This window comes from Clytia hemisphaerica, unplaced genomic scaffold (assembly GCF_902728285.1).
Source record: "Clytia hemisphaerica strain Z4C2 unplaced genomic scaffold, Clytia hemisphaerica genome assembly, whole genome shotgun sequence".
In the NCBI taxonomy this organism is placed as follows: domain Eukaryota; kingdom Metazoa; phylum Cnidaria; class Hydrozoa; order Leptothecata; family Clytiidae; genus Clytia; species Clytia hemisphaerica.
Genome location: NW_027104238.1, coordinates 40,997 through 52,270, shown reverse-complemented (window position 1 = coordinate 52,270; position 11,274 = coordinate 40,997). Strand labels below are relative to the sequence as shown.

Here is an 11,274-nt window from a genome sequence, read left to right as displayed (position 1 = left end):
AAAATTAGTTCCTCAAAAAGCAAAATATCTTATCCTTCCAAGGATTGACCAATTGACCAAGTCAATTTCCTTATCGAAGGAAGCTATGTAAGTTTAAGGGCTTATACAATATATCCGAAGAGTAAAGTGATTGAAATCTTGATTGAACTATACTAGATATTTCTTATATAAATAATGTTAAAAAATTAAAAAAACTTTTCAAAATAATACAAATTAATTTTTTTGTTTGGTAATTTATTTAGATGGCGTCTAATTAATCTGGTCTTATGACTTTTGGGTAAAATGTGAGCAGAGCAGACTATGTTTTAAACAAGGATTAAAGGCTTAATATTATCAGGAAATTTAAACAAAGAACAAAACAGAGCTTTATTAGTCGTCATACTGAATGTGCCTTTATAAAAATGGAGTCATCTCGAAAGTCATGCATATGAGATAACATGACACAAAAGAGATCATATATTTCGTATTATGAATAGTCAACAGATCATGGACTGTTTTGAAATGAATAATCAAAAAATCTTAAACCACCTTGTGAATAAAACCTAATTCCACAGAGACTGGGGACTAGTCCCTACATCATAGGAAATCATCATCAGGAAGTCGGTCTACATACTCACATATATCATCATAAGAAAGAGTTGTGATTCGTTTATTTGAAGTCAATTGTATATCAGCCGTCGAGTCTCTTTTATTACGATCAAGTAATTTACCAAACTAAAATAAAAATGGTTCTGAGTTTTAAAACACCAAGAAAATACTCTCGGGTACCTAATAGCCGTCCCCCCGCTAATTAATTTTTTTTTTAATTTTCCACCCAGGACATTCTTAATCCAACCCCCCCCCCGCTTATTAATGTTTGGGAAAATGTTTTTGAAAGTTCCCTTTTTTGTCCTAATTCTGCTGTATTAGCCTCCTTTTCAAAAATTTTCCACCCAGGACATATTTATTACAGTTATGAATTTTTTTGGTTTAGATTTTTTGACTTAGAACTCCTGTGGAAAACGAACCACTTTAAACTTAAATTGTGCGCTAGAAAGGTCGCTACCAAAGGGGCACATAATCCTAACCAACTCACTTCAAAGTTACAAAAGAGGAATGGATTTTTTTTTTTTAAACCACAAAAAAGGTCTTTGTTAAAGGCAAGCTGGAAGGAACGAAACTATCAAATAAAAAAGGCAATGTTCAAAAAATGTTATCTTAACCTTAAGTTACATCACCTAGCAAGAGTTCAAGGTGTAACCACAAGTCTTTTTGGCAAAAAGAAGATAAGAAGGCTATTAAAATGATGAGTGAACAGTTAGATTATTTGAGTTATGGATGTAAAAAACCGTAAACACACCCCTTACCGGTAATGGTAAGATAAGAAAGCTAGAAACAAAGAAGCATTTTGTTTTACAAGGAACTCTCAGGATTCTATGCAAATCAGAACACACCCAGAGTATAGACCGTTCTGATTATTGACACTTAATTCCAAAATTATCATAGTTTTACTGAAAATGCACACATGAACTAGTTTGGAGCTGATAATTGTAAGCGAATGAAATGACACTAACCTTTCCTTTATATTTCCCAGCAACTATACAGACGTATGCCCCTTTGTTTTTGGGTATCAAAGTTTCCAAGTCTTTTTGTCGTATATCTGGTAATGAAAAGATGAAAATTATAAAATTATTTAGCCATACAGTGTCCAAATAAAAAGCGGGGAAATCTTAAAGGGGAAATCTTATGAGGATTTTACTTTCTCATAGTTTATGCGAAATTTTATGACTTGTATACTCAATATTTCAATCTCAAAAACCTATTCAACCATCTTGAGAGCTGAATATCTAGTGATTGAACAGACAGGTAATAAATCCACTATAATACTGAATTTTGAGGATTTTTATAAAAGAATATGTCTGCTTTCTTGGAACACGCTGTACATAGCACAAGTGAAAGCTTATCGAAAGTTTATCGAAACAAAAAGAGACAAGGAAAGTGGTATTCTCGGGATCAAAAAATGCTCTTTTCATTTATTTTTATGAGATTTGAATAAACCAGCCAAGAAACTTAGATGGATAATGCTGATTTAAAACCTTTAACTTTGTTGCAATTTCAATCCAAATAGGCTTTACTAGTAAAGAAATTGCAAAAACGAACACTTGTAAAATTTCTCAATATCGAAACCACAAAAGAAATTATAGAGAAGGATCGAATAAAGTACAAAAAGAAAATGTATCAAGGTGTTAATTCGATTTTTATTTCTTGTGGCCGTGATGTTAGTAAAACTTCCAAGATTACGCGGTCAAATTTAAAGGGCTGATATATTTAGGAGGTCGTTTTCTGAGAAGGAAAATTATGGTTTGTCACAAGCTTATAAAAGTTTTGGAAAGGAAAATTGGATTTTTGTAAAACAAAATTATTGTTATTTTGAAAGACTACCAGTAGAAAAGGAAAGGAACGTTTGATGACGTTATCTTTGGAGAATGTTTATGAGGGCTGTTTCTCCACAAGAATATCCCAAAAATGTGATAGTGAGACTTGCGAAAATAACAAAGAAATTTAGCAGCTCGTTAGAGTGTGGAATATGGACGTGATAAAATGTGATTCGAAAAAAAAGAGGCTGGGGAAGAGTTCAGATGATGTTTTTGGTTTTATTACCCGAGTGAGAGGGCGATACTCGATAAAAAAACCTCGCAACCTCTGGACAAAACTTTTTAACATTTGTCAATATTTTTCCTCATAAACAGTTAGTAGAGGGTTAATAACAATAATGACCTTCTAATAAGCGTTTTTCATCTGTTTCACAATCACATCGATCTTTTGTTGTTACATCTAATACTTTCACCTGTAAATTATCAAAAACGTTGATAGATTTTTCAAGGATTTATCATTTAAAAGTGGTACACTTTCTACTTAAATATTCAATTTTGAAAATTGGATATTGTTCCTAGCCTTTAATTTTCCAAGTCCAAGAAGTATAGATTAAAGGAATCTAACTTCACTGACAAATGCTCACAAAATAATTATAAAGAGGAGACACAGTCGAAAGAAAATCAACAGCGGCCATGCAGAGATGAGCACAGCAAGCATGCAGATTAATCAACTGTAAGTTTCCACTCCCGATCACAATGTTCCCATGTGTCCGTAATGGGAAACAACCTCCCCTAAATCTAAGCTGATCTGTTTAAATAAGCCATGAAAATTGCTGTGCTTTGGACAACAATTCTTTTATCAAATTGTTTACGCAGAAGTAGCCAAGAAGAAAAATACAGTAGTAGGAAAAACTTCACCTGGAATTAATCAAAACGTAATAACATTTTGACATTGATATTATGATGTAATCATCATCATGCTAGCAACTTGAAAAACCTTTACGTCCAATTTTTAGAAGTATACTTTGTATCAGGAACACTACGAACCTTTTTATTGTAATAGCGTCCATTTTTATAAGATTGACTGATAATTCGAACACGTATTCCTGGTACTATCCAAATGTCTTGAAGTTTGATGTCCGATTCTTCGTCACTGGAGAAACGAAACAAAAAGCAGTATTAATATTGAAGGAGGTCACATAAGTACCTGCTACGCGTTCTTTTTTATAGAACATCCGAAATTTTTGAAGACTTTAGTTTTAAGACTAAAATGTTCTATGAATGTTGTTATTTGTCAACGTTTTCTGAGTATTTTTGTGCAATTTTCCTAAAAAATTCCCCAAATCCTTAAAATGTTCTTAACTTCTTTTAATATTTTGGCCATCAAAGCCTTATGTTCTTATTTTTAGTCTGTTCTCATAAAAAGACGTGTATTTCTATGGTTGGAAAAAAAAATAAAAGCAAATAATTAAGCAAAAGATTTCATTAAGTGAGATCCAGAAAACACCTAAAGACCTTTTTGGCCCGATATAAAAAGGTCGTGAAATTAGCAGTGGCATCAAAAAGCTAATTATTTCTTAATAAATTTTTTTCTTATTGGAGAATTTCTAATTGATAACAAACAGTAATCTAATTACTATATATTCATAAATTCCTATTTAGAAATGTTGTTTACTATTCATTGATTAAAATTACTACCATCTGCTCAAGGAAATTACATTTGCAATGCAAATTAAACTGTTGTCCCCTCGTTAATCTTTAATGACTTCTCATTAGGGCATTTCCAAAAATAATTATCAGTATTAATTAATGATAATTACATTCTGGTGGTAATTCTAAACTGAGAAAATGATGCTGCTGATATTACTACAATATAGATCAACGAAACTTTACTACTGTTTATATTTACAAACCTAGTACTTTTTACTCTCTTCTTTTTGAAATCGGTTTCATCTCGCCCTGCTCTCTTGTCCACCTTTTCAGGTTTCTGACCAGGTTTTTCTGAAAAAAGAAATGAAGTGGAATTAATGGTATAAATTATATTACGTTTGTTATCAGTGATATGAAAATGTTAATGCTTTAGAACTACAATCATTGACAAAACTTATGTATGACACAAAGCACAAAAATGAGCATTCCATTCTCTTCCCCCCTAAACAATGTTGTTGGGACGAGCTAAGGACCGGCCAAGCAATTTTTCTTTCCCACCAACATTGTTTGGAGGGGAGGGCATAGTGTGCAAGGGGGTTCCAGGTCCCACCTAACCCTAAAATTCCCACCCTCAATCCAGACTCCTAGATCCCAGCTAAAAATGCTATCCCCACGAAAAATTGTACTAAGTTGGGGAATGAAACAAAAATTCTTACAGTATAATAATAAAAAGGAGAAAAGTTTAGTATAGTAAAAGAATTATTTATAAAGTATAAAATTTAGAAAAAATTACAACTAAAGTCTGTTCACGATAAGTGTGCACTCTTTTTTCTTTTACCTATAACTTTTGAAGGAATTCTTCAATCTTTATAAATTTGGTATCGTTGGAGAGATATTTGTGAGTGGAACAATTTGAAATAAAAAAATCTTTAAAAGAATTCTAAAAACGAAGATGAAAATGAAAAAGAAAAAAATGAAGATCTTGTAGAGAAGTGCTATAACTTTCATTTTCACTGGAGAGATTCCTTGATCTTAGGAGGTCATAACTGTGAAAAAATTTCACTAAAATATTTATTCAATATAAAGTTATGATACAACGTTAATAAGTGATTGACCCAAAAAACAGCAGAAAACAGCACAAAACATCGTTTTTAGACGTCAACCAGCTTATAACTTTGTTTGATATCTTTTGACTGAATCATTATTTTTGAGAAATTTCTTCACAGTGATGACGTTCGATAATCAAGGATTTACTTCAATGAAAATGATAGGTATAGCACCTTTCTACAAGATCTTCATTTTTTTCTTCTTCATTTTCATCTTCATTTTTAGAATTTTTTTATAGATTTTTTTATTCCAAATTGTTCCACTCACTAATATCTTTCCAATGATACCAAATTTATAAAGATTGAAGAATTCCTTCAAAAGTTATAGGTAAATGAAAAAAGAGTGCACACTTATCGTGAATAGACTTTAAATTGGTAGTAAGAAAAAACTAACCAAATCACCAAACACCAAAAATCCCACCTAAAGAAATTAATCCCCACCTTAACTTGTTTCTCCCACCTTAAACCTGAAAATTTCCAAATCCCAACTGGAAATCTTCAACCCAAAAGACCACTATTCTAGGGGGTGCACACTATGGAGGGGGAGGTTATTGAAATGTATCTAAATTTGACCAACGGAAATGTGTCAAGATATATCGGCAACGATTGTAGGAAGTGGTTTCAAACTAAACATTCCATCAAAGAAAAATGTAAACTCACGCATTGAGTATCTTTTGTAAGTTTCTGAATCCATTAAAGAAGTATTGTATTGTGAAATTTGGATTTGCTAAAAAAATTAACATTTTTAGTTCGAGTTATAAATTTCATTTAAATTTTAGAAGGGTTGGCAGTAAGCAGTAGATAATAAGTTAAAAGCAAGAACTGCTTTTATCATTTAATTAGTTTCAAAAACAATTTTTTATATATGTTGCAGAAATGAGAAGAGTCTTCATATACAAAAAAAATAAAAGAATTTATGAATAAAGATTTCCATACTTCACCACTGATTGCCAGTTTTACTGATATCCTTGCATTGTCTTCGTCCACTGATATTATCTATAAGAATCAGTTAAAAACGCATACATCTGTATTCCATATTTTACACGTAAAAATAAAAGACTGCGTTCAACTTAGGGGAACTGCTAAGCTAGAGATCACATTTTGTACACTTTTATGCTCAGAAATGCATGTTTTCTTTTCATTCATAATATCAAAACCAAAAAATACAGAAGGATAGAAAAAGACATAAAAAGAGAGAGGAAAGTTTGTTGATATTTTTCAAGTTGATGATAAACTAGTTATCACACTTTTACTCATACAATATTGGATAAAGGCTCGGAAAATACGACGAAAGATCTGAAATCGAAAAATAATATCCCATGTTGTACCGTGCGACAGCTTTTACAAAATAATTGACATTTTTTAATAACTCTAACTGAACTATTTCAAGCCAGTTTGATAAAGAAATATTTAAGATGCTGACTTGGAATTTACTTTTGAAGGATTTTGAAAGAAAATGGTACACCATTTTACCTTTCCATATAATTCTTTATGGGGACCTTTCAAGATTTGCACTTTGGAACCAGGATAATAGCCTAAAATGAAAACAATGAACTTACTCGTTTTTTGCTTGCTATTTTGACGGGAACTAATTTTGACGAGCGGCAAAAATACTAAATTTTTTAAATTTTGGCGGGAATTAATTTTGGCGAATGACAGCATAAATATGTTCTATTTTGCCTTATTTGAAGCTTTTTTTGTGAACTCAGGAAGTTATTTCGGCAAAATACCAAAAAATTTAATTTTGGGGAGAAGTTATTGTGGTGAGTGAGCAAAATATTTAATTTTTGCTGGAACTAATTTTGGTGAATTTTGTCTAAATTCGTCAAATTCGTTAAAATTAGTTCCCGCCAAAATAAGTTCCCTTAAAGTATTTGTTATTATAAATAAACCGATAAATGGAATTCATCCTACCTACAGGTTTGGAGGATTGTACCTGTTCACCAACAGCTTTGATGTGTCGAACACGCCCATCTTCATCGATTATGGGTTTGTATTTCTATGATGGTAATAATTTTATAGAAAATTGAAAAAAACAAACAAATAAAATAAGAAACTCTCAAAAAATCTCTTTCCGTTTGTGTGGATTAACTAGAGGCATTTAAAAGGTTTCCTAGGTTTAATGCCATTTGTTTTAAAGATATCAGGTATGTGATTTCCTGAATTTTTTTAATTTTTAAGAAATCAACACCTTTTATCACTTTTAAAGCCGAATCGAATGTGCCCAAGTTTGTAGAATCAGGATTACATGGTATAATTTGCTGATAAAGAAGTTTGTTCTTACATCATGACTTTCCTTGTCTTCACCGAGTTTCCTTTTTCGTGTACTTTTACTTGTCTCGTTTCTCTTTTCTGCACCAAGACCCAGTCCTTTGTGTCGTGGGATGTATTCGATTGGTTCGATCATACTAGAGAAAGAAAATGTTCGGTTAGTTGTTTCCTTAGTGATCTTAGTCCTAGTCTAAAGTACCTTTGACCTCAAATGTATACTACACCTCAGTAATCTGTTGAACAATGAAAAAGAATGCCGCTATTATTATTTATTTTTTCCTGACATATAATAATTTCAAATATTTTAAGGTGTTGACAATCCTCTCCTAAGCAATAGACCCTCGTCACGTATTGTTCAAAATGTCAAAATTCAAAATAGTTTGAAATTGCAAACAACAAAGAAAGGTAGTAAATGCAGCAAAAAGTACATACACTTTATTAGTTTTTCCAATGCCCTGTCCTTCCTTCCATCCCATTCCTCGAAGCATTGCACTTCCAAATGCACCAATAGGGACATCCTCATAATCATCTGCCGTGCTCTGTAAAGAACACAAATAGTTTAATGAATTGATAAGGCCATTACTATTGTATAATATTTAACTTCGTAATCAAAATACTTCAATAAAATTGACGATGAAATGAAAAACTAAAAATAATTAGGACAAAAAATTAGAAAATAAGTCAAAGAATGCTGTTATGCATTACTATGAAAAATAATTAATTAGCTGCAACCAGTCAAGTTAAAATATTTCAAAGATTCATTATTTTTGAATACTGTAGTTTCTATTAAAACTTTTTTTGGAATGGTACTTTCAATTTGTTCAGGTAAAAGCTACCAAATTCAGATCCTATAATTGAATCCCAAACATCAAAAAGTAAAAGTAAAATGATTTGTTTGGTTAACATACATAAAGAGGAGACAAATCCAAATGTGCTTCAGTGATACTTTTCTACTTTGTTTTCATTTTTTAAATTTAGATTAACATAAATGAGACTCACTTCATCAGGACGAATATCGATATCATTGAGTGAATCTTCCTTATCTGTATTTCGTTTTGGAACTCGGTTTTTCATTAGGATGGGTTGCAATTCTTTCTCTGCATCATTTGACTCTCCATTCCTCAAATCTGAAGCATATCAAAAAAATTTTAGGAACAAGAATCAGTGCCAGAGCAGGACAGAGGTGAATAATAAATATAGCCTGGCATATGACATGGTTTCTGCCCCTTAAAATAAGGGGGAGTTTCATAAAGGGTACTTTGATCTTTTCAAACCCTCAAGGGGATTAAACAAATTTTGTTTATAATTTTCCAAAATTTCTCATGTTTTTCAACATGGAATGGATTATAAATAGCAAAACAGTGTAAATAGATCGCCTCAAATAGTTTTAAAACTCCTAGATAGCAAGTTTCACAGGTTGGAAAGAATTATGTTATCTGGGCAACAATTCCGTCTAAGAGGGCACCAATTTTAATTTACAATTTCAAGGGGGGTAAATTAATAAGGGGAAAATTGCATTTTAAGGGGGGACTAAAATGGTAGGCAGAAACCATGATATGCAACCTAGAAATTTTAAAATTGATAAATTTCTATTAAAAATAGCTTTGAAACCATGTTAACCTAAATTATTACCTGCCAAAATTTCATTGATGGCTTCTTTATCATCTGACCGCCAATCATTTGTTTTGATCAGAGGGATAACAAGCTTATTCTTTTCTTTTTTTGGTTTGGAGCTAAAAAAGAGAAGAACAAATAGTGTGGATTAATTGGTGCTTAATCAATATAAGAAACAAGTGATACTTTTATGGACCTACCTGGTTACCAAAGCTAATCAATGAACATTGAAACAATGAAACACATAAGACATAACTGGACAAAATAAAAATAATATCATGAAAGCATATCTATTGGGAGAAACTATCAACACTATTGAAAAAGACTTATGAAAAAAAGTAAAAAAGTTATTAAAAACGCTTTTCTTTATAAAAACAATACACTATCAGAAAAACGCACAGCTTAATAAAGAAGGTTTCTAGAAAACTCAAACCATCGCGCTCTACCGTGACATTTTCTTCTTTTAGAAAAATAATAATATTGATCTATGCTTATATATAGTGATTCTTATAGATAAAGATTCGTTTTTCAACCTACCTGATGATGAAAGTTAGATAGCAATAAGGAGAAAAACGGAAACGATCCGTCAGAAAATATAATTTTTAGCGAAAAGGCAAAACGCGTTAAATTTCATCATTGATTCTTGATGGGGAGAGGGAAGGGGAGAAGGGAAAAAAGATATAGAAAGTTCCGGTTGCAGAAATCAGTTTTATTGACAATCGAATCATGATTGATGGTGGGAATTGCTATCAATGATGTTTTTTTTTGGAGAAAAAACAAAGAAATGTTAGGAAAAAGCCCAATGAAAATCTGCAAAAACGGCGATTTCCGGCATATTTCCGGCATTTTCGGCCGGAAAAAAATTTTCTCAAAAAATCATTGCGAATACGCATCTTTCTGCAAAAAATCAGTAAAAACTAAGGATGAAAATTCGAGAAAATGTCAAAAAACCGGTTTTTCCGGCATATTTAATACTTTTGGATACTTTTGGATGTGTTTGAGCGTACCGCTCTGGCAAGAATCTTTTGATCCACACCACAATCTTCATTCAATCCATAATTCCTGAAGGAAGAAATGGATCAGCAGAGAGATTTCATGTCTAAAATTGAGTTTGAGTCAACTCTCCTGCACCCTGTATAACCACGGATTTGGGGTTCATCGGGAATTTTTTGCAAGTGTTTGTCAAGTGCATTTTTGAATTTGTCAACAGTTAAATTTTTCAAGTTTCTAATGCTCTTTGGCATTGCATTGAAAAGTTTTGCTCCTTGTATAGTCAGGGTACTGTCGCGTAATTTTGAATTGTTTGGACCGGCGTATTTGCTAAAACACATTCGTCCTAATCTTGGATGGTCTTTAGATTTGAAGCAATCATTGATATTTGGCACAAGATTTTCCAATATTTTCCAGGTGTATATGATCCTGTAGCGTTCTCTCCTTCTTTGAATGAGTATATTCTAAGCTTCTTTAGACTTTCCCAATAATTTTGGTGTGTTCCTTTTATTTGGTTCAAGAATGATTTCTGGATCTCTTCAAGTCTTTGAATAAGACTAATAGTACTGGGGCTCCATAACGCTGAGCAATATTCCAGTATAGGGATCACAAGTGATTTATAGAGAGTGATCATGGTATGTGTAGAGCGGGAAGTGAAGGTACGTAATATCCAAGAAATGATGTTTTTGGCTTTTTCAATTATTGATTCAATTTGATGTTTAAATAGACAATCATTGGACATAAGAACTCCCAGGTCTTTAACATATTCCTTTCCTTCAATTTTATCTCCTGATGGTGAGGTATAGTGAGATTCATTTTTGATTTCTGTATTTGAGCCATAACGTAGCAATTCAAATTTTGCATCATTCAATTTCATATTCAATTTCAATTTCATATTGTATTTCTGGCATTTTCGGCCGGAAAAAAATGTTTTTCGAAAATCGGGCTCCGTCACATTTTAGGTATTGTCATTTTGCATCAGTGTGCAAAATTTCATAAAAAAGTATTAAGTACAGCTCGAGAAATTCAAGAAATACTGTCTTTCCGGCGAATATAGGTTGTTCCGGCGATTTTTTAATAGTTCCGGCTTCAAAAATCAATTTTATTGAAAATTGAAACATGCTCACACTGGGCCCAGAGGACAAAAGTTTGGAAATAGGGAGTGGGAGAACAACAAGATAGTATTTCTTACATTTTTTGTATTATTAAGGCATTAGTAGAGCTCTAGGGTCACATTACATGAGTTAGAAAATAGTAAACTTCAAATTTTGACTTTCTTTTGAGATTTT

General features: G+C 32.0%; 1 protein-coding gene across 1 annotated transcript; it reads right to left on the bottom strand.

The window, feature by feature from the left end:
• Window positions 1-480: 480 nt before the first annotated feature.
• On the bottom strand, window positions 481-10,880 carry LOC136816127 (G-patch domain and KOW motifs-containing protein-like). Its single transcript, XM_067072559.1, has 15 exons — window positions 10,567-10,880; window positions 9,971-10,057; window positions 9,014-9,114; window positions 8,381-8,508; window positions 7,814-7,920; window positions 7,395-7,518; window positions 7,025-7,109; window positions 6,584-6,645; window positions 6,047-6,106; window positions 5,771-5,837; window positions 4,268-4,355; window positions 3,402-3,507; window positions 2,758-2,827; window positions 1,554-1,639; window positions 481-714 (listed from the first exon to the last, which is right to left on the bottom strand). The coding sequence occupies exons 1-15, from the start codon at window positions 10,878-10,880 to the stop codon at window positions 577-579; spliced, it is 1,623 nt and encodes a 540-aa protein (XP_066928660.1). The 3' UTR covers window positions 481-576.
• Between the last annotated feature and the right edge of the window lie 394 nt (window positions 10,881-11,274).